General features: G+C 39.0%; 1 protein-coding gene across 1 annotated transcript in view; it reads left to right on the top strand.

The window, feature by feature from the left end:
* The first annotated feature begins 7985 nt into the window (after positions 1 to 7985).
* The window catches only part of ZMYND8 (zinc finger MYND-type containing 8), a 48774-nt gene continuing 31918 nt past the window's right edge, over positions 7986 to 24841 (top strand). The window contains exons 1-2 of the mRNA XM_058814962.1: positions 7986 to 8037; positions 17893 to 17963. Of these exons, the coding sequence (XP_058670945.1) occupies positions 8024 to 8037; positions 17893 to 17963 (85 nt within the window). The 5' untranslated portion in view covers positions 7986 to 8023. The remainder of the gene's footprint in view (positions 8038 to 17892; positions 17964 to 24841) is intronic.

The following is a 24841-nucleotide window of genomic DNA, read 5'->3' as shown; positions in this document are numbered from 1 at the left end:
TTGACCTTTATCACTCCCAAAAATATGATAAACCACAAAGTTTAGAAGGAAATTGAGAAGAGGGTTGTAAATTAGCTCTTTCACTTTTGGGTTACTGCAGGAAACACAGACAGTCTGACTTAACCTCTTATGTCTATTTGAAATTAACTTCTTAAACTCCAACACTGCCATTCTCACACCACTTGAAAGAAATATTTTTTCAATTTTCTAATATAGGAATACATTCAGTTCAGAAAATGTTATTCTGATTACAACAGTTCACTTGAATGCAAATGAAATGTATCTCCAAAAGCTCAGACAGACCTTCCTTCTTTTTCTGAGCTTTTCAGGGAGCTGCATTTCAATCTGACACATCAAAGCTCAAAGTTATCATGTGCTTTGTGCAAGAGCACTCATTCTGAATGCCACTGGGTATTGACAAAACTTTGAAGATATCTGCTCATCATTTGTAAGGAAATTAGAGGTGAATTTTGAGGGCCCATATGTCTTGTTCTTACCATTAATCTGTTGAGGGTTTTTTAGTGTATATTGAAGTGTGTGTGGCTGCTGTGTGCATTCTAGTAGGAGGCCCGGTTTATTCAGGATTTTCTGTGTGCTGCTGCACCATACAAGAACCCATTTGCTTCTAGCCTGTGTCTTTTCTGCCACCTTGACTAAGATTTGCTACAATTCTTGATATTAAACAATGAATTAATTATATGGCCAAAACCATATCCAGACTGAGAACCTGAAATTATTTCAAATACTTTTTATTTGCTTGTCTTCACAGAATTAAATTACTGCAGGAGGTATTTGATGTGGATGGAGGAAGATCATGCCTTAGGAAGCTCCTCTTTCCCACCAAATCCTAGGACTGGTGTTTCATGGGGACCTCACTAAAAAAGTGGCTTTTTTACTGAGTGTAATGTCCCATAAATGAGCGCTAGGGGATGCTGCACTCCTACACAATTTCGCATCTGCGGAAGGGAAAATACCAAATTTGGGGCCTTATTACTATTCCTTTCCACAGGAAAAAAAATAGAGAAAAGAAGGTTTTGATCATTCTATGCAACAAGGCTATTTTATTTGTAAGTATTCAAATGAGTAGAAACAGAATTTTTTTTTAATTCTCTGCTAATTGTCTGTCCTGTTAGGTCTAAATGTCCTTTTTATGTGTGTATAAAGAGGTTTATTTGTAAATACTTATATAGAAACATCCAAGTCAAGACCATGATCCCAGTTCAATCAATTGCATGCAGAAGCAGGTAGAGAACATAAGATACAGAGATAAATCTACAGAGACCTTTAGTCCAGGGCTCAAATTATAGAAATTGCCCTTTGAGAATAAACACAGAACAATTTGTAGATCTGAAATTTGTTACACAGCAAAGCTGGTCATTTTGCACTAGAGCTTGTTTTTTCTTTAAACAATTCACATTGTTTTCAAGTGCTTATAAAAACTGAACAAAATATGAATATTTAGATATTTGACAATTATGTAAATTTTCATAATATTTTAAAATTAAAAACAAAATATAAAACAGATGTAAGTTACATTTTTCAACGAGTTTGGAACAAGCAGGAATAACGAGCTTACTTTTCAAAGAATTGCTATTTAGAGATTGCATTTGCTTTGCAAAAGTTTGCAAATAGAAGCAATATTAAGGAGAATTTAAAATTTTTATATGTGAGTTATAGAGGACAAGTTTTGGTATGTTAAATTATACAGGCAGCTGTATTTGAAGTTTCTGCTGAGAGCCCTACCTTAGGACATGCTACTCTGTTCCTAAGACATGCAGCATTTGTTTGTCAGAGTCCCTCTGTTGGGTTTTGGGCCATCAAAAAAAAGGTAATTTTTTTTTTTATTTTATTTGAAATATTTGTGGTATTCTATGCTATCTATCAAGATCTGAGTTTTGAGCAAATGCATACACATGCAAATAACTCCAAGTGTCTGTGCTCTTTATATGGTTAAAATGCTGCATAGAGGTTCACTTTTGACTTCTCTCAACTGTGACATCTCTCCACTCTAATGTCATATGAGGATATTGTGGCCTTTAATAACAAAACTTGCAGACTAGTGACATACTTAAGATTTATTTTATGTACATAATTAGCATACACTTGGATTTGATTGTTAAAGGCAAGTAGGTTAAATAGAGCATGATTTGTTCTGCTCTTTCAGAATTACTTTCATGTGGGTGTGCATTTCTTTAGTAAACAGAATTAAACAATTGTTGAAAACAACTTTGCAGTGGCTTTATCTCAGGAATGTCCTCATTTTTGTCACCTGATAAGGGGAACTCAGTAAACACTGGCTGTGAGTCCAGCAGTGCAAGCAAAATAACAATCTGTAAAGGTGGTAGAATGAATTCAACAGTTTATGTACATGCTAATTAATGTGAGTGACATGTGCTAATTACAGGCAAGGCTTTCACCTGGCTTGAGAAAGCCACAGCTGGAAAGCGTGTTGCTTCTTTACAGGGACATGATTCTATTTCAAAGGCTTTTTTTATTCTTGAAGAGACAAAAAGTCAGATCTATAGTGTCATTAAGACATGAAGAAAACATAGTTAAAACCAAAAATGTGATGAAAAGCTGGATGTAGTGGATATTCCACAGAAAGTTCTCATGGTGGTAGTGATTATTTCAATCACCTGGAGCTGCTGATGCCTGCTCCCAGTCCTGCCATGACAACAGTTACTGCAGCAGTGCTGTGAACTGGTGTGAGCTGGAGCCTTTCCTGGCTGAAGTCAACACAATAAATCTTTGATTCACTGTTCTCAGTGTCACAGTACAGACAGTTCTGCCCAAAGTGCAGCTGAGTGCTGTGGCTGGAAGGAAGGGTGAGATGCTTAAGCCAGTAAGTCTGACTGAAAAAAGAAAAGAAACTTGTGGTGGAAAAAGAAAGGACTTTTTGCTGGTGAGAGGTAAACCACAAAACTGAGATGAAATAGCAATTGGAATAGTACACAGAGAGGAGAAAGGTGTGAATATGCAGAGCCTTGAAGCTGAAGCCAAATTGTGAATTTAGTGTGTGGAGGAACATGAAGAAGGTTAAAAGTGAAAGTGATATAGTCTGAATCTGCAATGGGTTGTGCAAGAAAAAATAATGTAATAACTTTATCTTTGTAATTCTGTCACTTGACATCTTTGGTATCAGCTTTAGCTTCTGGGACATGATCAGATTTAATTAAAAAGCCCCAAACTAAAACAACAGTAATAACAAACCAAAACATGAAAGAAGTCATGTGATCTGATTATTGCTAACCAACTGATTCCTGAATGTGAAAAAATCGAGAAAGAAATCCTGGTTGTAGGATTGGAGTTCAGCATAATGTAGTCCTGAATAATTCCTCCCTAATAGCAGTGACTTCCTTTTGTTTCCTTTAGAAGAGCCCCATGCCAGAGTAAGTGATATATACAAGATGTCTCACACTTGGCCATTAGAACCTCTTGGTGAAGTACAAACTTCTTTCAAGATTCTCTACTTAGGCCTCATGCAGGGTATTTACATTTCCATGGCCACAGAGCAGGGCTGATAAATCCACTTGTTCACCTGCACCGTGGGTGTGCTTCAGGCCGGACCTGCACCACGTCTGCATGTGTCCCACAGCTGCTTTCTGGGGAACCAGAAAAGTATTTGTCTGCATATAAAATATGAAAGCAATTGTATCTGTTAGGCCTTCAATATAGAACATAAAGTTTAAATACATAATAATGAAAATTCAATTTTATACAGAATATCCAACAGCCCAGCTGTTTAATTGTGAAGAGATTGGTTCAAAGTTGGGGTGAAAGGGATGAAATGGGCTTATGCCTTAAGAAAACATAGCACTTCTTTTAAAAAGCTACAGGCTGTTAAAGGGCTCAAAGATGCCTTTTTTTTTCTCCAGGTATTTCTGGCAGGTGATTGAACATGAATGGAGATTTCCTTTAGAAAGAAATGTACATGAAGCAATTGCACAGCACACTAAAAATGGCTGTCAAGAGACACTTAGATAATGCAGCAGATATTCAGTTGTGTGTTGCAAACTGAACCAGGTTTTAATCTGCAGACAATGAGTGCCCATTTCAATCCAGAACAATTAATGTCAGCCCAAAGTACTGAAAGCTGCTCTTCAGAAGGACCAAGGCATGCAAAGCCTTCTAAGCTCATGGGCAAACCAAGGGCCTGCTGTGCATAGATACCTTCTCATCTAGTTTCCAATAATTTATGAAATTACCAACCTTCTTTGACAGGTCACTAATTTTAGAATCCAGTCTACTTTTAAAAATCGAGGAACTGTTTTTATAGACATTTATTGTTGGATTCTATACTGGACAGTGATTTACTGGTCTTTGAGCAGTTACTGATACTTTGTCAGATTCATGATAAAGGGGAAACACTTGAAGTGGTTTTTTTTTTCCCAAGACACTGAATGACAATGTTTTATGTTCTTAGTCTAGAAATCAGGATTATCAGCCAATGATTTGGAAATTCCAGATTGAGCTACACGCTCCTATTGCATTTTCTTTCCCCTGTTTTTATTTATTTATTTATAAACTTGAAAAATATGACACTTCCCCTTTTGTGTATCTGTTCAAAATGCTGCATCTTTTGCCCATCACTTAATGTTCCATCACTGTCAGTGATGAGGCAGCCACTGCAGGGAGGGATAAATATCAACCCCTCCTCTGTCATACGGGCAGACATTTTCCTTACTGGTGTTTGTTGAATTTGGAGGCTCTGGTGTATATTTTGGAGTATAGTCCCTTATAACTCTGTGATGCCTGGTGTGTGTGCTTCCTGGGGGTGAGGTCTTTGCAAAGGCCTGTATAATGGGTTGTACTTTTAACATTACTGTCCTTTAATTTCCTTTTGACTGAATGTGCTTTCCATCTTTCCTTTGGTTTCTCTGTTTAGCCTTTTTTCCCCCTTGTTTTCCCTTAATATCTCCAAAGAACTGAAAAGGACAAATACAAGCTAATTTGATCTCTGCCCTCTTTTCTGCTTTAACAAAGCTTTTAGCTTCCCCTCTCATGCTCTTTTAAAATTTGCTCTGCTACTTTACTTTTCCTTTCCCCTCCCCCCCCCCCCCAAAAAATCACTACTCCTACATAAAAGAAATGTTCAAGATGCAGCAGGACACACAATCATGGAGACTTAAGACAAAAATCTGTATTTTCCAGATGTACTTGGGTGTTATACAAGGCTTGTACCTCCTGCTGCAAAATAAGCATAAGGACAAGAGAATAAAGAGAAATATATCTCAAGCTTCCCATTTGATTCCTGACAGAATTCTTTTGTCTTTTTGAGCAGAGTAGCCGAGTAGCTGAATATACACGCTATATGTGTCTGATGTGCTTTCCACGGTTTTGTTCCTGCTAATGACTGCAGGTTTATAAATTTTTCTTTTGCATTTTTGCTTCCTTGAATCAAGAGGAGAGGGGCCTTAGGCCTTTCCTAAGGCTGCTGTTGCCTCTCCCTCCACTGTGTGCTCATTCTGTCTGATAGGCCCAAGTGTGTCAGCTTGGCAGCGTTCCCAGGCACCATCAGCATTACAACATTCCCGGAGTCAGATCTGGGTTAGCACAAAGCATTGACAAATTCTGTGTATTTAGTTTTGTTCTCATGCTGTTCTTCATAGGGATTAGGATTTTTTTTTTTTAAGAGAATAATATTAAAGCAGAGCAGTCACACGATGAGCATAAATGTTAATGGCTGACAATCCTCACATTTACTACTTAGGGGAATCAAAATTTGGATGTTTTTGTGCTGGGGGTAATATCTCTGAGCAACATAGGCCTTTAGGTGTTCAATTAAAAAGAAATCTATCTTGAATGATTTGCACTGTTGAAACTGATGCAAGTATTCACTGAATGTCATGAATTTCCAGTGTGTCCCTGCTGCTGTAGTGGGCTGTATGATTCCCTTTATAGCAGCACTCTCCCCAGTTTCTGCTTCATTCCTAAAACAGAACAAACGGTCAGTGTATCCACGAGCCTTCCTGCTCCCTGCCCTGAAAAACATTGCAAAATCTAAAAAGAGAAAATGCTTCCAGCAGGGACTCCAGAATTCCTTATGAGATGATAATTTATACCCTGGGCTGTTAATCTGCTGTTGCAGCCTGAAATGCAGAGACACAGAAGTGTAAGCACAGCCACGGGCAGCTCCCTGTGACAATGCTATCTCAAGGAATAATCTGAATGCAGAATGGGACAATGCAGAGCAGGATGACTAATTTTACTGAGTGGCACAGTTATGAGTCACGTCGGCTCTCAGGCAGTGAGGTTTGTGTGCTAAAGTAGTTATATCGTGAGAGGTGCTGTATGGAGGTAAGGGAGGGCACTAGGTTTTGTTGTGGTGATTGTTTCTGGGATTATTAGCACTCGACTAAACGTGACATGCATATTCTCTTTGCAACTGTCGTAGATTTATGGAAGAGGGCTTTTTATAGTCGGCTTTGCACAATCTGAGATCCTGCACGTTGTACTGGAAGAATGTTTCTTTTTCCTTGGTTATTCTAGCTCATTATTTAATTATTATTGTTTCAATGTTAAGCGTCTCCCTCTACACCTTCCCTTGTTTTGGTTTTTTTTGCTTTTGTTTAATAAATAATTATTTGATATTCAATATGCTTCAGAATCACCCTTTCATCTGCAATTTCCATTGCAATCTTCATGGCTACAGAATGATAATACAGAGGCTATATAACACAGATGCAAAATTTTGAACAATAATACAAAGATTTTATAAAAATTTAACCTTTAAGATCTTTATCTGGTGTTAAGGCTTCCTTCCTGGCATAACGATAAACGCTCCCACTTTCACTGCATTAGGGAAAAGAACGGAATCACATTTTTTAATCAAAACCTTGGAAAATGGCCCAAGATCAAACCGATTCCTTACACCCTGCTTTCTCATTGTTTCATTCGCAGCATTTTCGCAGGAGATTAAAAAAAAAAAAAGGTAAAGCAAAACCATCTGAAAAGCTGTGTGAATGTTTTCATGGGGGGGGCAGACCGATTGCCACGTAGAGAAATGAATGTTTGCAGGGCCTGTGCTGCATCTCAAAAAGCGCCCAGGGCTAGAGGGTTAACGGACAGGAAGCTGCAGTTGCAGCCGCTCCTAAGGAAGTCAGTCAGTTTTTGTGTAACAGCCCAGCCAGGCCGAAAGGTGGGGGCCGGGGGGGAACGGAGAGCTCAGGCTCTGGGGTGACATGCATATTTTTAGTTTGGCTCTGCAGCATTTTCAACGCAGGGAGGGCCTGCACCAAGTGGTAGCAATGCTCTGTGATGAAGCAGTTTCAGTTCTGGAATGGTTTTTGGGAAAGGACACAGGAGTGTTTCTGCTTAAGGCTCCCTTTTCCTATTAAGACTCAGCATACCGTGATAGCTAAAGAAATCACACTGTAGGTACATGGTTGTTCTGCTGCACGTTCATATATTTAAATTCGTTCATATATTTAAATTCTGGAGCAGGAGAACCTTTCTCTGAATCCTGAGTTATTAATTCCAGTCCCTCCTGTGCACATGCACTTTCGGTAAGTTTTGCTCTCTGCCTGTGGCCTCGCTTTCCCGGCCAGCAGAGCCCCAGTCAAGCGAAATTTCGCTTTCCGTGCAAACAAAAGAACAGCTCCTGCGACCTGGGCAAACTGTGCCTCCTTCGCGTTTAGAACAGCCAGCTGCCTTCACCAAACGGCACGCTGGGGCCCATTTGCCGGGGCCGGCGGTGTGCTGGCCCTTGCCCGAGGCGGGCGGTGCGCGGCCGGGGCCGGGCCGGGGCCGGGGCGGCGGTGGCGAGCGCGGCCGGGCCTAGCGCGCCGGCCTGCTCCGAGCCCGGGATGGCTCCTGCTCCCGGAGCCGCACAAAGATAATCGCTCAGGAAGTGTCTCAGCCAATCCCCTGGCGCTTTACATGCGGATTTGCCGGGGCAGCCAATCCGGGGGCGGCTTTCATGGGGAAGACAGATCATCAAGCCCAAGTGCCAAGCCCTCCCTGCCCGAGTACTGAGAGCCTGTCCTCCATGTTTTATAAGTATTGACATAACACTGTGTTAACAATGCATCCACAGAGGTAAGCCTTGCTTTTTACATTGCTTTTTCTCTAAGACCTATGAGTTGTGGGTTGAGAGTGTGATTCTCTGTGATTTTTCGTGCAAAACTCACACCACAGCACTTATATTAAGTTGGAACTGTTTAAATTTGCTTTCTTGGGTCACATGGTTAGTAGCCATTAGCCACAGCTTTATTTTACAGTCTGGCAAAGCCTTGGCATGCCTACTTCTTCACAGGAGGATGGTGTTTTTAGAGTTTATCAAGATCCTGGTATTCCAAAGGAGGTATGTGTCTCTGAGCAGTTTGCCAGCACTATTGTCTGTTGTGTCACATGCCTGCTGGAGAGAAAATGGAAGCTAGGGAGCAGATGCATTTAACTGCCCTACAGGGAGTCCAGCAGGGATAATGGCAGACAGAGGAACAGGCAAGTTTACCTTTCTAAACAGTGAATGGAACAGCTAAGATAAGTTATCTCTGAGAAAATATGGGATTTTTAAAAACCTAGGCATCAGCAAAAAGTGCTAATGGCAGATTGTAGATATTGGGCCTAGGTGGTGGTGTGCTGTTGCATCATGTTTTTTATGCAGCTTATCTTAACTTAAAATGATTATTGAACCTTTTTTCTTGCAGGAGTAGTTAATACAACGCTTTTCTCTTTCTGAGGGACAATGTATGGTTAATATTTTGTTCCTTTAAAAGGGAGTTTTTATGCTGCAGATTTTGGAAATGGAGTGCTGCTCAGTAAAACGCAGCAGTGCATCTGTTTACAAATCTGATGCTTTATGGAAAATGTTTTTGAACTGTTAGCTTTCTTGTTTTGCATAGTTCAAATAAACTAATGCAACTTTTATCTGTGCCTTTTTGTTTTACATTGTATCAGCCACAGTTCTGTGTTGTGGAGTCCAGAAGATATAAAATCATGTGTGGTTCATGACAGTAGTACATGTTGTTCGTTCTTGGGGTTTTTTTTCCCTTTTATTTTTTTTAACTTTTGGTTAAATGCTACGTAATTATTTCAAGAAATTCCTTTTTGATCAATTCCCAAATCTGCCAGCCTGTTGTATCTCCTTAACTGGAAAAATGAGATGGGTGCTTGAACAGTTGGTAAGTAAAGCAGCATGCTACTCTCTGAACATTTTTAATACTTTTCCAAACATTTTGTTTTTACTGGGTCAGTCAGTGCAGTAGATGAAGTGATGTTACTGGTTAGTCATATAAAAGATCAGATTTGCTTAGCGTCCATTTTAAGGGACTTGTACGTGTAAACTGCTCTATTTGAATGCACTGTTTTTCTGATAATTTGTCTCTAAATTTTGAAGCTTTTACTTCCTGTTTACCTTAGGCCAGTGAAAAATATTCTACTTGCTGTTTGTTCCTAGATCATTAATTGCCGTGTTTGCAGGGTAAAGTGCGTTTTCACCGTTCCTTGGGCTTTTCGGGTGTGATGAAAGTGCTAGTGCTCAGCAATGAAGTGACCTTATGAAGTAAAGTAAATAACACTTAATGAGCATATGTTTCTGATACTATACAAAGTATAACCTCAGACAAGCTTGCTTGGTTTATAACTAATTTAGAAACATTTTGTGCTCTTTATAAAGATTTTAATTGTAGCGCCTGCATGCTTGTTTGAACAGGCTGTTTTTCAGTGATCACCAGGGCTGTTACAAAAGCAGAGGAAAGATGCTCTTTTGTGCTTTTAGTGTAATTTTTGCACTTGTTTTAACAGTCCATACACATTCATTATTTTAGGAAAGAGCTGAAAGCTAGGCTGGCTTTGCAAAAAAATGACTGTGCTGAGGCACAGTGCATGCAAACTTTTATAGACCCTTGCCATGTATTTGATAACGTTCTTTTAACATAGCAATTTACCTCTGGTTACTTGTTTACCAGTGTGAATATCTTACTTTGAATATCTCACTTTGGCTAAAAGCTTTCCTTCCCCCCCCCACCCAATGTTTGCCCCCCCCACCCCCCCCAATCCCCTAGGATTAGATTATAAGAATGTCTAGTTCAATTTGAAACCTGAAATACTGCTGGGCTACCACTGAATTTCATGTGATAGTGTTTCTGTATGTAATTTTAATGCATTTCTCAGCATACATGAAAGTGCTGACATAGCTAAGAAGTTATTCTGGCTTTTGTTCTTCAGTTGCTAAAAAACAGAAATTACATTTGGACACAATTTTCCTAGTAGTAGTTTATACATGTGAGCAGTTTACTTTCAGCCTTTAAGGGTGAACAACATAATATTTGTTTAATGTGAGGAAGCAGGGGTAAGTGATCTGCAATCAGAAAGCTTGTATTAAAATGGCTCCCACAGGTTTTGTTAAACCAGGATCTGTTTCAAATCTGCACCTCCAGACACGCTGCTGACAGTGAAGTGCATTTGTGTGAGCTGCCCTCGTGCATGTAATGAAACGGAGCATCGTGAGTCTGTTAAAAGTTCACTATTTTCAACCACTGGAGTGTAATTCTTTTATAGTTCACAAAAAACAAATGTCTGCATTGCAGCAAGATGTCTGAGGCAAGGTAGAGACAGCAGCGTTGTGCCTCGGCTCGGCCCAATGGCGCTGCTCCGCCAGCGCCGGAGCCAATTGCCACAGCAGGCAGGTTAAAGATTGACAATTGCAGTGGCAGGGCTGAGAAAGGCCTTCTGGAAATTTCTGCCATCTTTGTTCCATCTAAGCAAAGCAAATTCAGCCAAGCTGAAGGATTTCAGATGTATATATTTTTTGGTGCTTTGTCAAGGTACAGTGTTAGCACTCGCTTCCCTAGGTTGCGTAATAGGCTGGTTTTTTTTCTGCTCGGGACAGATGGAATGTGGGTTTTTGTTTTAAGTGACAGATGCAGGGAAAAAGCACGTATGCTTTCTCCCCAAGATTTTACTGGCCTGGATCTTGTTACAATCACAATTAGACAGGACATGTATGAAGCAATGCAGCTGAGGTTTATTCAGCTTGGAGCAAATGGCCATTATTCTGATTATAACTAGCAGTTAATCGTATAATTACACTGTAAGTTTTCTGGCTACTAGAGAGTAATTTGAATTGCCCAGGATGAATATGATTAGGCATTATTATTTAGTGCCAACATCCAGTTACTTTTGTAATTAACTGGACAAAGAATGGAGTGGGGGGAAAACAAAGGAGTGATCTGGATTATAAATCATGGTGAAAACAGTAGCTTTTTAAAAGCTACATGCCTTTTTCATTCTTTGCAGGCAAACTGTTTTACTTGGAAGCTAAATAGTGCTAGGGAAAAGCTGAGTAATTTCTTTAAACAAATGACACTACTTAACATATTGGAAATGAAAAAAATGCAGAGTATAAACCACTCCAAATGTAACAGTCACCCCCCCTCACAGTAGGTAGGAGTATGAAATGTAGCAGAAAACCTATGTTGCTACTAAGGGAGCATGTAATGAAAGGAACTTCATGCTCAAAAAGCAGAAATAGATAGATTACATTACAAATTTAGCCCTTCATATCATGTCCACAAACTTCAATTGCCTCGTCTTCCTGAGCTGTCTTCCATTTTGTGACACCACTTTTGCTTGAGGTTTTTGTTGTTGTTTTGTTTTGTTTCTGGTTTTGTTGCTTTGTTTCTCCTGTTCTGCCTTGCTTTCCAGTGTATTGTGTTGTTTCACTTCCCAGCTACTGTGGATCCAGTAGCTGAAAAGTGATAGCTGGTGGTCAGTTTTCCATAGTGGTGGGTACTACTCCAGCATAATTGGTTAAAGGGAGATAAATCTCAGCAGAAGCTCTCCTCTGCTGAAATTCAGGTATTAATTTGAATTTTCTAAATATCTTGAAAGTTGAACAAAACCTTTGCCCATATGAAATGGAGTAGACAGCAGTTTTCAAATTTTGTTATTTGTGGATCCCCAGTATTTTTCCCATGGGGACATGAATCCCATTAGAGTGACTTTAAGCCTGTTAGGCTAGGTTTGATTTACTTGGTTATTGTCTGCAAACCCCTTTGTGGTGGCACGCTGGCTTTGAGGGGTCTGCAGACTGGAAACCAGCAGTAGGCCATCAAGCTTGGCCCTTTAAATTGTATTCAGAAAGTAATTTAAATACATTTGTTAATAAACATGTCTTGTGTTCATGGGTTAAAGACTAATTTAGCCATAGCTACATAGGAAGTGAGTTTCATGTATTTGGTAGTTGTCTGTCATTCTCATGTTAACCCTTTATTGTCTGTTGTCAGAGCATCTGTGCTTCACACTGTGAGGTTAAAACCATGCTGTAACAGGATGTTACCATTCTTAATTCAGCTGATATAAACCTTTACTTTCAAGCATGATTGTTCTCAAGTTATATTTGTGGCATCTAAAATCTGTAGCTATTTGGTTGCCTTGCTTGGGCCTCAGCTGTATAGTTTATAGACTTAAAAGATGACTGTGTGGCACCAAGGATCCCCCTCCCTCCCCTGATTTTTCTCTTTTGTGCAGCTATTTTAAATGGACACTGAATAAGAGAAAGGTTTTAAAAAGAACTGAAATGTTCTTTAAATGAAAAATAGTTACTTTGCTTGTTATCACAGGTAACCAGCTTAAACATTGCTGTACATAGATATCTGAATGAACCTTTTGTGTATATTAATTACTTAATACAGAGTCTTATTTACTTAATACACGTGGAGCACTTTGCAGGGAATTCTGCAAAGGGAAATGCAAAACATGAGGTGCTCACACTGGAGGGTGAAGCTAAAATTGAGTGATTTCCTTAGTAACCTGTGACTTCACAAATCTCCCTATCTTGTGCCTTTTTAGTTAAACGTTCGGATGTCAGGTGTCCTTTGGTCCTTCTCTGCCATTTCTGATATTTAGATGCTGCCTTTGAATCTTGCCCTGCTGTGTAAACAGGAGCTGCTGGTATTGAACAAAGTGCTACCATTTTAGCTCCAGAGCAGGAGTGAGGCAGTGCAGTGCTGGCAGACGCCATTTTAAGAGCCCTGCATAAATAGCATAGCTACCGATGAGTAAGAGACTGTTATAGGTGAGTGCTCATACAAAGCTGCTATTTATTCAGCAATGGCATGCAAATAGTGGTTTTTGGTTTTAAATCTTTTACTGAATGCCGTTTTTTTTTGGGAATCATTATTTAGAATTGCTGCTCACAAATGTGATGCATGAGAGGCAGGAATTATCTTAAAGATGAAATTCAGTTTTAGTGCTTATAGTCTTTAATCAGTTTTTTTGTTTGGTTTTGTTTTCTGTTAATTAAAAGGAAAAATGAATTCCAGAAATATGTAGTTCTTGATCTGAAATTCATGTGTTATTCCCTGATGTAGATCTAGATTGTGTATGTGGGCATTAGCTGTTTCGAGTGGTTTTCCATATCTGTCAGTTTTTCTTGGTTAAATGTCAAGGTGCAGTAGTTCATCTGCAACTTTTAATTGCTCTTTGTAGTTACTATGGATTAGAACAGTTTATATATTCTTGTATATGTACATTTTCTCAGGTAAGTACTACTATTAGTAAAGGAATGATTTTCCTAAACAGAAAAGTCAGTATGTAATTCAGGGATGTGAAATTTCAAAGCCTGAATTTTATATTAAAAAAACCCCACCCTCTTTTCAGTTTGATAGAGAACATATTTAAAAAATAGGCAGCTGAGTTATTTTTCCATTTTTACCTAAGTAACAATAAATCTTGTATGTTTGCAATCTTTTTTTTTTTCTTTCTGTGCCCAACTCTCTAAAGGAATAACCTCCACCCCTTCTACCCTTATTCAGACATGCTAAGCTAGTTTGTATGAAACCAATTAGCTTAACATTTTAGAAAACAAACTTTTGTTGTTGTTGTTGCAAGTTTTGTCAATATGAGTAGGGAAGTTTTAAATGATTAATTGGTTTTCTGGTCATTTGACAGGGAAACTGGCAAAGCTTAAATTTCAGTTGTGTTCTTAAAATGTGTTTCTCTGTGTTCATTCATCTTAATGAGGAAATAAGAGTAGCTTTCAGAATTACATAAGCTATTTATTGTATTCATTTATGTACTTAACTGAGTATTTTCCAGTATAATTTCTGATCTGCAGCCTCAGAGCATCCCATTCATACATGCATGACAGTAACACATGCTGGCTGAAATAGCTGCTCTGAGCCTTGCAAAAATGAATTCTCAAAATAAAACTCTCTAAAATAGTCTACTTGACCACACAGTTATTGTTTCCATGGAATGAGATACTTGTTTTTAATTATTTTGCTGCTGGTTTTAATTTTCTTTTTTTTTTATTGTGGGTAGTAGTAAGGTAACTGATTAAGAACCTGTTTTTCTTGAATTGTTTAATTGGAAATCTTTTACTAATATCTGTATTTGGAAGTTTGTGCTTTATAAAGTATTTTCAGAATTTTCCTTGTATTGGTGGGAGCATGCAAAGGTGAAAAGATGTCAGCTTTAGAAAAGTTACTGTAAACTTGCTATGAATTGCTGGTATGTATTTATAAACTTGAATCTCAAAGATGACCACTGCAGTCATCACTGCCAACATTCCAACAATGTCATGCTGTGGAAGTCATTATACATTACAGCAAATAAAGCAATGGGAGATGCTTTTGAAGAGCTGTAAATGTTCAGTGTCTTTTATAGCTATGTCTAACAACTTTTATTTAACTGTTCCTCTCCAACATTGGGATTTTTTTTTTCTCAGAACAGTCTCTGTGGTTTTTTTATATACTGAAATGTTTGTGCCCTTAAAAGATTAATTAATTGCAGAGAATATGGAGATGTCTCTGTTCCTCTGAGGCTCAGGTTTCATAGTGTAGTAGGCAATTGCTGGATTTTGTGTGAGTATAGGGAAATGTGCTCGTCCATTGCTGAGGAAAGTGGAGAACCTTGCTATCAAGTGGAGAATGCAGTTTTGACTGCTCATTTATAGTTAAAATCTTTGGGAAGGCTGTTTTCAGGCATCCTTTATGTGATGTGTGCATCCCTGCCCATGGCAGGGGTTTGGAACTAAATCACCTTTCAGGTCGTGTCCAAGGCAAGCCATTGTATCATTCCACTGTTCTTTGTATCAAGATTTTGCAAGATACTTTGTTCACCTTACAAGTGTTTCTGAAGAAACTTTTTCTTGTTTATACCACTATTGCAAGAGCACTTTAAAGGGTGATGCAGGAAACTGACTCAGTTTCCTAAATTAAGCTCGTTACATGAGCTGAACACATCCTGAGCTGAAAACCCTGCTGTGCTGTCACTGATGGGTGGGAGTCCTGCCCTGTAACCCTCTGCAGTGCTGGGTTTGGGTCCAGGGGCCCAGAACATCCTCAGTGAGTCTGAAACATCTCCTGGTGCTTTGGTCAGGGAGGTGGGAGCAGTTCCTGCTGTGGTGCTGCCATATGGATCCATCACTCCCATTTCTCAGCCAGGATTCATGCACAACTCTCTGGATTGTAATAATGATTTGTGCCAACTACTGTATCTTTCACGTTGTACCATGTTCCCCTGAGGCTGCTTTAAACAAAATGAGCTGATAGATTTGGATGAGTCTGGAATATTATGATTGCTTTAATGTAACTTAGATGTGAGCTGCTAAAAGTTGCCCTTTTGTCCCTGTGTGGTTCTCTCCCATTTTCTGCATGTCTAGCTGCACAGTGAGTTACATTCCAGAACTGATTTGGATAAAATGGTCATCCTTTCTGGAACAAGAAGTTAAGGAATGGGGAAACCATTCCTTTTAGTAGCAACCTATGTAAAATGAGCATAAGTGTTCAACCTGAGTCTTGTAAAGCCTTGTATGTCCTAGTCTGTGTCTGGAACTGGACCTGTATTTTAGAAGCATTTAATGTGCACTGTCAGATTACCCCAGTCTTACAGAATTACTGGGTATGAATACATATTTACCTGTATGCATTATTGATCATATATTCATGATGTTTTAAAAATATGGGGTTTGTTGCAGTTTGCAATATTGAAATAGGATTTTATAAAGAGGAAGGGGAAGGAAAAACCTCCAGTGCAGCATTGGAAGAGAACAATGAACCCATCCCATGAGCCCATCCCTTCCCTTTGCTTAGGAGAGGAACAGGCAAAGGCAAGTGGTGCATGAAATGTTTTGGTGTCTCCAGGCCACTGCCAGCTCCTCTTTGCTGAGGCCCCTGGGAAAGGGTGTAACAAATGTGCAGAATAATTGATCTGCCCATGCATAGTAAATGTGTGAGCATTGTAGTATGGTTGGCTGTGTTGTGCATTTAATCTGCCCATGCAAAATAAATCTGAGAAGCACTGTGTTACAGTCAACTGTGCTACACATTTACCATAATTCTGCTCACGTGGGTGCCTTGACTTGCTGCTGAAATGATCAAGGTAGCTGGGAGGTAGATGCTGGTAGAATAGAACTTCCCTTCAGTGGTTTGTGACTTTAAAGAGCCTATGACAAAGAATAATGATTTCTGGCATTTGGGGTACTTCTCAGCTTTGGGTTTTCCATGCATTGAGCTTGGTGAATTTGTATATGAAATTTCTGCTGACATAATTGTACTGTTTAGAGCTGTGAAAGGAATTGCAACCAAACTCCCTAGTAGCTCAGAGTTGATTAAAAGTAGTTTTGTCAAATAGCAAACTAAAACCACCTTCTGGTGTTAAGTTTTACTTTGTTAAGGAATCTCTTTTAACTTATACCGGTAACAAAACTCCTGCTGATATAAACTGTTTGCCAGGCTGAAGAGTTTCTCTGGTGTAAATGTAACCGAGTCCTCACTGTTGTTTCCCAGCTCTGATGAGATGTCTCAGGCAGATTTGTACACAGTGGCTGAGGCAAAGGTCTCCAGCTGTCCTCTTGGCCCTGTCCCTCGAGCTGGGGTGGCTGAACCTCAGCCCACTCCATAACAGCAGAAATTCATAATCTGCCATATCAGTGCAAACTGTTATCAGCAACAACTTCCATTAACAGACTGAAGGGTAAATTGTCCCTGTACAGGAGAGGATCTACATCCCTCATGGCTGCTTTGCTCTGGGGGACACTGCCTGAAGCTCCAGAAACCCATTTGTCCATCATTTTGAATTTGGTTTTGCTTCAACATTGTGTGTTTTCTTTTACCTTTCATCTAGCATAGTCACTTCTCCAAAATGGCTCTGAAATGTGTTCATTATGTTCATTTTTCCTCTCCCTTCCATCTTCCTTCCCCAAAGTGACTTAACAAGCCAAATTGATTGAGTTGTTTTCTTGAATGGCATCACTTTAGAATATCACAAGTAGAATATCAGAAAGTCAGATGTACTTTGTAATAGTTTAATCCTGCCTGGAGCAAATGAAAAGTGACTGTGTAAGATTGCATGGTAACAACTCTACACTGTTTACTCTTTACAATTAGTGGAATTGTATTGCCAATAAATTATAAATATTCAGTTTTCTATTATACAGTATAGTTCCAAAATCCTTTAAATTATTTATTTGTTTTAAAAATTACATTTTACCTTCTAATTTTGCAAATTGTTCTGTGTTGCTATGTCTGTTACTTCAGCTAATCTGTTCACAAATGCTGATGAGCATTTAAATGTTGGCAGGCATCTGTCCCATGGTTTATCTGAGATTAGAAGCCGCAAGGAACAGAATTCCTATTTGTCTGTCACCCACACTTCATACATATATTGCCATAATCTTCAGTACATGTTACAGGACTGTCTTTGGTACAAAAATGGAATTTTTGTGCTTGGTAACTTGCAGCATATATGTGTGTACCTGGATTGTTTCTCGCTGTGGTTTGATTAATGTATCAAATACATTTCTGGCAAAAAGCAAACCTTTCATTCCATCAGAAATTTTGATGTAGTTGTGTTTGACAGTGTTGGATTGAACTTGAAGGATAGAAGTTAGTCATGGGATTAATACAGTCCATAAAGTGATCTAATTCACCTTTCTGAATCCTGCAGCTTGGCTGAAGAGGAGATAAAGGCGGAGCAGGAGGTGGTGGAGGGGATGGACATCTCCACTCGATCCAAAGGTGAGTAAGAGGAATATTTCAATTAGGTTCTACAACACAGTTATTTGTAAACCAGGATAGTGAAGCTGTATCATCTACCATGAAGCTGCTCTTGAGTGGAGCCTCAAGATTCACTGTATTTTTTACAATGACTAGTGTATGTTAGGAAGTGTTTTAATTTTTCCTCTACACACACAAATATTTCAGTGTTATTTCAGGTTTATGAATAACTAAGGTTAAATTACCAAAAACCAGCGACCACTTGTATCACTTATCATGGCTTCCTTTAAAATAGTACTTCTAGATTGGGGAAACAGGAGAAAGTAGTAGTAGCAGCAAAACTATTAAGGTATTATTTCCTACTGTAATGAATTCTTTTTTTTCTAAGAATAAAGAATCAGAGTAGCATTTCTGTTTCCACAGAAGTTAGTCCCATGAGCAGTATGTATTTCATGGACATTCATTCCTATCCATCTCTTGTTGTACTTACAGCTGAATTTACCTGAAAGCCATTTCTCTAAAACAGCAGCAATATTTACTACCATCCTTTTAAAGTTCTGGCATACCCAGTTACTCTTCACATTCCTACAGCAGGGCTCACAAGTCTGCTTAACTCTGAAAGTGCAGGTGGGATTGTCTTGAAGGCATGGCACAGATCATCTGCATGTTTTTTAATGAGGAAGCTTGGCTGGATAACATGGTTATAAAATTGGATTCAGGTCTTATTTGTACTAACAGTAAATTTCTTGTTTCAGTTCTCATGGTGTGGTTAGATGAGGTAGTACATGAGATCTGACACCTCAGAGAGATGCAGTAGCTCCTTTTGTCCCTTCTCCCTGTCTTTTTCTCCCTTCTCTCCTTCTGATCTTGTATGTCAGTCTCCACCACTGGACTGCTTTCAATATTTACTTCTCTTTGTATTTCAGTTTTCTAAGCCAGCAGAAAGTAAATGTTTTTGTTACTTTAATGATTGCTGCTGGCTGGGGTGAGCTCCCAGCTCTGCACTCCACCACTTACTTCCTTTGTGGTGCTTGTCACATCCCAGCCACTTGAACTTTCTAACCAGCTTAAAAGCTGAAACATTTTTCTGCTGTTGTAGTGACCAGTTTGTTTGTGAAAGAGTCTGATAGCATAAGAACTTGGTATAACAGGCAATGGGGGTTGTTAAATACATTTAGCTGCCCATGAAATCTCATCTTTATTTCTCCTTAGAAGCATTGGCCCACTTTCTATTACTAATAAGAGTTCTGCATGCCTTAACTGAGCTAAACCATTATTTATGTCACTCTGATGTAATTAATGTCTAAAAGACACTTAAAAATCTGATATCTAGTTATGTAGATATTTACATTTTGGTTCTGGTGCTTTAATCAACCACAAACAGGTGTATGGGCCATACAAAAAGTTTCCATTTCCTTGTGGTAGTTGTAGTGCTGCCCTGACCTCAGAATATGTTGTTTCAGTGAATTACCTCACAGAAAACTTTTTGCTTTTTGTTTGGTAGGGTTAAGATGAAGCTTTTTAGGACAGTGGGCTGATTTAATATCCTGGTTATTGAAGAGCTCAGTCTGTCATGTCCCAGCCTTCTCACACACATCATCTTGCAGCTTCCCTTGCACTGTGGGCTCTTAACAACTAGAAATGGCCAGTTCAGAGGGATTTAACCTGGCAGAAAGAGACTCAAGTTTTCATGCTGGTTACTGTTGTTGCAACTCCCTGAACCAGCTGGTGCCAAAGCCAGTCTCACCACAGTGCTGGTTTAGGTTGACCCAAGCTGTCATGTGTGGAAGCCACTGGTCCATGCATAGGTGTTCTCCTAGTGCTTTAAATAGCAGTGGGAGTGATGTAAATGGCATTTCTGTATCACCATAGTAGAGATAAAACTTAGCAAGTGTTGAATCACTTTAATAATAAGGGAATTGGTATTTGTTTAGTTAGATACTGACTTGCTTTAGCTGATTTGTTAAATTTAACATGTATGTTGATAAAACCCCTGCCAGCACCACTCCAAGGACAGGAATAACAACCACCCACCCCAAGCCCTTACAGGCTTATATTTTTTCCAGTGAAGAATGTGGGATATAAAGAACTCTTTAGACTTAACTGCAAAACCATTTCTCTTTGTTGTATACCCAACCTAATCTGTAAATTAGTGATATAACTTTATAATAGTTGAAAATATAGCTTCTCACAGAAAATAAAAGAATCATAAATATCATCTCCAAGAGCTGGCCACATTGCAGGCCTGGGGTAATGCATCTTTCTGGACTCCTGTTACTGGGTCTGAAACAGGCTTCTCTGATAGTGCAGTGCAGTATTTCTGCAACAGAAAAGTCACAAACCAGAATTTCAAAACTGTCACACTGCTCTGTGCAAGGCAGAAAAAGTGCAGCAGTTCTCAACTGGTGGGATGGTGGCAGCAATGTCTCCACTTGCAGCAATTATCTTGTGCAAAGTTTTGCTTTGTGTGTTTTGGAAATGATATAGATGAGGAAGTTGACCCTATCTAGGCAAATCTGGTGGGGAGCACACAGCTCTTTGTGCTTTGTTTGGGTTTTTTTGATGTGTGAGAAGCCTGTGCAGGAGATCAATCTATGGCACTGTACAACTTCAGCCTTGACCTTGAGCAGCAGGTGTGCAAGTCTGTAACCTGCTTGCCCAGCTATGGTTTGTACAGCTCATCTGAGGCTGTGTCTAAAGAAAGTTGTAGGGAAATAAATTTAATTGCTGTAATACCAATTAGCCTGATGCAGACCTCCTCATGAACATTCTTGTTTTGGTATAAGCAGTTTAATTGCTATAATTCAGTTGAAGCTAAACTAAACCATGCATTGTTTAATCTGTAACATGGGTCTAAACACAGCCTTTGAGTTGGTCTGGGTAACATGGTGGTTTCAGAGCTGCCTGAGCTGGTCAAACTGCTCAGTGCAGCAGTTTTATCCACTTCCTTCCATACCTAAGCTGGCAGGAAACTAACTGAACCATAAAACATGAACAGTTTTCTACTAGCTCAGTGTGCTGAAACAGCTTGGTGGACTGCCAGCAGTGGTGTAAGAGGGAAGGCAGGAATACACCAGTTGGGTGCAGGAAGTGTGGAGCTTTGTTAGCAAGCATTTAGACAGGGCCAGGCTGGAATGAAAGCAGAGCTGAAAGCCATCACTGCCCCTTCTTACTTTACATTCTGATGGCTAAAGTGAGTCTGTAGCTGGTCAAGGCTATGGAGTCCTACATGTTCAGCTGCATTTCTCTACCCTTCTCCTTTGCTGGCTGTCATGCTTCTGCTGTTGCACACCCAGCTGTGTCAAGCAGCTGATCCAGTAGAAAATTGATCATTTTTTGCAGTACCAGATTTTGCCTAAATCATGAACTGATTAACCCTCCTGTTACGCACAAGTGACTGTCTCCAAAAAGTTGTGGGGACAGATAGCTGGTCAGGTGGGAAAGAGAGCAGAGTAACTCTAGCAGTTATAATTTAGACCTGCTTATAAGCTGTGCATGTGCAGCCTTGTTAAAGACAAGGTTTTAAAATACACTGCTCTCTTGATGAGAACAAGTAAGGATAAGGCATTTGAGAACTAAAAGTGGGAAATGACGGCATAAAGAGAATCCAAAAACAAGAGTCCAAAATCCAAGGAATCCAAAACCAAAAAACAAAGTGAACAGAGGATTGCTCTTTAGTGAAGGAGAGAGACTATGGATTACGTGATTACATTTTGTCCTTTGTATATCATATATTAACTTGTCCGGCAGAAACATGTTATTATATTTCTGCTCCAGCCTTATGGACTACTTTTTAACCTCGTTTATTAAATATTTCAAGATGGGGCTTGCAAGGTCTCTGGATAAATGTCTAAGCATTTCCAGGTTGTGGTTTCAGTGCAAATTCTGTCTTTGCTTGTACTTGTTCTCTTTGGACAGAATGAACTCTCCACTGGATGTGTTCTTCCTGTTTACATGGAAGAATTTTTTTTTAATCCTCTCTGCTAGTTTAACTTAGCTGCTAACAGTAGCAAGCTGTGGTGGCAGATGGATTTCCATGTAGATTTTGATGTATTTCAGCTGATACTGGAGCCACTGCCTGTTTAGTGCCCAGTCAAGAGGAGCTCTTTAACTCTCTTCTTGCCATCATCAGTCATACATCTCTTACATTGCCTTTGCACCTCTGCTGGCTCTTAGGACTTGGGTGGACAGGTTGTTTTCTACTTGAACCAGATTACTGGGGAGTTGAGCAGATATTGGACATTGCTGGGAGCAGCCTTGCCCCAGCAGGGACAGCTGGTCATTAGATGGTCTTAGCATGGCATAAAATCATATACTGAGGCCTTACTGCTTAATGGGGAGAATTCTGACATTTACAGATTTGGGGTTTTTTTCAGGTTTGTGTTAAAGGCTTTGATCTTAGGAGCTCCTCTCGGTGGTAAAATATTCATATACAGTGAATCTAAATACAAAAATGACTAATTAAATGGAATTCTGAGAATGCATGATACATTTTGTTACAGTTTCATAATAGTACATCTCTATCAGCTTTCTATGTAGTGAGACCAAGTATTTAATCACACAGAGATGAGATTCTTACTCCAGTGTGAAGCTGAGACTCCTGCAGGGAGCAGAAGTGCAGCCCTGGGCTTTTGTCTCTGGTGCAGAGCCCTTGCTGTCAGCAGTCCCACCTTGGGACAGCAAGCCCCCCACAGCCAGGCTCCAGCTTATCCTTGCCTTTCAGTCTTACCTTGCAAGTTGTTGGGAAGTGTTTCTTTTTCTTTATCTCCCAAAGTGAAGAAACAACTAACAGTGTCTTTTTGTACTTGTGTAAAACTGTAATGTGGCAGGAGTTCATCAGAATTTACACAACCACGGCTGACCTCTGTTATTTATTGCATTAAGTAACTGGACTGGGTTAATTATATCAGTTGAAGTTTCTGGAATGTAAACAGGGCTTTAGTGGTTGGTTGCAACTGCATCATGTTTCAAAACTCTGGCAGAAAATTGAAATTCCTCAAAGCTGAGTGTAAGTTCTAACAGATTTATCAATGATTTTATTAAGTTTTTAAGATATTTATATTTATTTATATAAGGTTATTTATTTGCTAAGGTATTACAGGTAATGGATTTGAAAAATCAGAAATGTTTTAACAACCATTTAGGATAATAAATTTAACTGGAGTGCTTCACAGTTCTGGAATTTGTCTAAATTATTAACTGAAACCTGTTATATCAAATGAGACAAGTTAGTTTTGCTACATTTTCTGTCAGATTTCTTAATTGATTACACTCCATGCCATTTAAAGTATGGGCATTCAGAGATTTTGAGAAGGAGAAAAGAGATGTGACAGTCTAGGTGTTTTTTTTTTTTTGTTCCTTCTAAAAGTATAGGTACACATTTCTGCAGGGTAATGACACCTCAAACAATCTTCAGTCACCTTTCTTTTCTTATACCTTCTCTCAGACTGACTTCTTATAGCTGTTTCTTAAATCCATTCAATTAATTCTTCCTGCAACTGTTTTTAATAAATTTTTTGGTTTTTACATTTTACTGAATTTAATTCTTTGGTTTGGATCACCAAATGTTGGCAGAACTGTTTGTGCCATAATAAAAGGCATAGCATGGCATTGGGAATCAAAGTTTAAGTGACGCTTCTGCTGATTGTCTTACGTGGAATGGTTGTGTTTCTGGTTGGAAATGTTATTTAGAATTTTGCATATTTGACCCACTTGCATTGAGATATCAAAAACTTGCTTGGATCACAGGAAACTCATTGGTGTAACTAAGTCTCAGTTTACTGATGTCTCCTGTGAGGCTAAAATAATACTTTTCACTGAAAAAAAACACATTTGTGTTTCTGACTCCCGAAGAACTAAAATGACTCTAATCTTACCATCTTTATCACGAATCATACTGAAAAGCTTTTTAAATTTCTTTTCTTTGTTGTTGTCACTATTTAAACAAATGTGTTTCTTAGTTTCCTTCGTCTCACTTTCTGAAAATTTCCAGAAGTATTTTCTCCAAGCAGTAAGAAGCTCATTTTTATAGGATTTATATCTACAATTTAAGAAAATTAGGTACAGAATTTGAATAAGTAATGCTCTTGATGAAAGTAAACTTGATATAGTTAAGATTTTCTTTTTTATTGTCTGCACTTTAATCTGAAAAGCAAAACTTTTCTTCTCATCCACACAATCTCAAAGGTTAGTTCTTCACTCACAGTAAAAGATATTATCCTGCAATTTCTACACTTTCTGGGAAGGCTTTTGTTTTGTTGGCCTATCTTGTTTGTGAGGTTGAATTTGAAAATCATGGTCTACTGGAAATCTGATTTACTCAGGCTTTTCTCATTTGCCTTGCTATCCATTGCATTGAGGATGGGAGGCTAAGACAATATATCCTGGTCTAAGCCAGCCCTGCCACACCAGCATCCCTCCTTCACTGTCACATTTCCATCCTTTTCCCTTATATTGGCAATTTCAACTCTGGGAATTGTTCCTCTGCTGATTTAACTGAAATTAAATTTTAGGGTTGTTGTTGATTTAGGCCATATCAGTTTTCCAAGCCATCTTGCTTCCTGGGTGAACAAACCACAGTGCTGGAGAAAAAAAAAGGAAACAAATTTTATTTGTGGAAGGGTGCTGTGAAGCCTTGACTTAGGTGTGGGTTTCAGCTCTCGTTAAGATTTTATTGGGAGAGAAAATAATCCAAATATAAAGGGTGCCTACATACAATACGTATGTAGACATGATTTCACCATTGTTTTAGTCTGGAATTGCCTTGATTGCATTTAACCTAAGTTTTTAAATAGAAAAAATAACAAAAAAGAAGTACAGAAAGAAGGGCATAAGGAGGTGTCACTGTCAGTGTGTGGTACTGAGCAGTTTGTGCTGTGCTCTTACAGTAAGGCATCTTG

Source organism: Ammospiza caudacuta, chromosome 15, assembly GCF_027887145.1.
Source record: "Ammospiza caudacuta isolate bAmmCau1 chromosome 15, bAmmCau1.pri, whole genome shotgun sequence".
In the NCBI taxonomy this organism is placed as follows: Eukaryota; Metazoa; Chordata; class Aves; order Passeriformes; family Passerellidae; genus Ammospiza; species Ammospiza caudacuta.
This window is presented reverse-complemented; position numbering and strand designations above follow the sequence as displayed.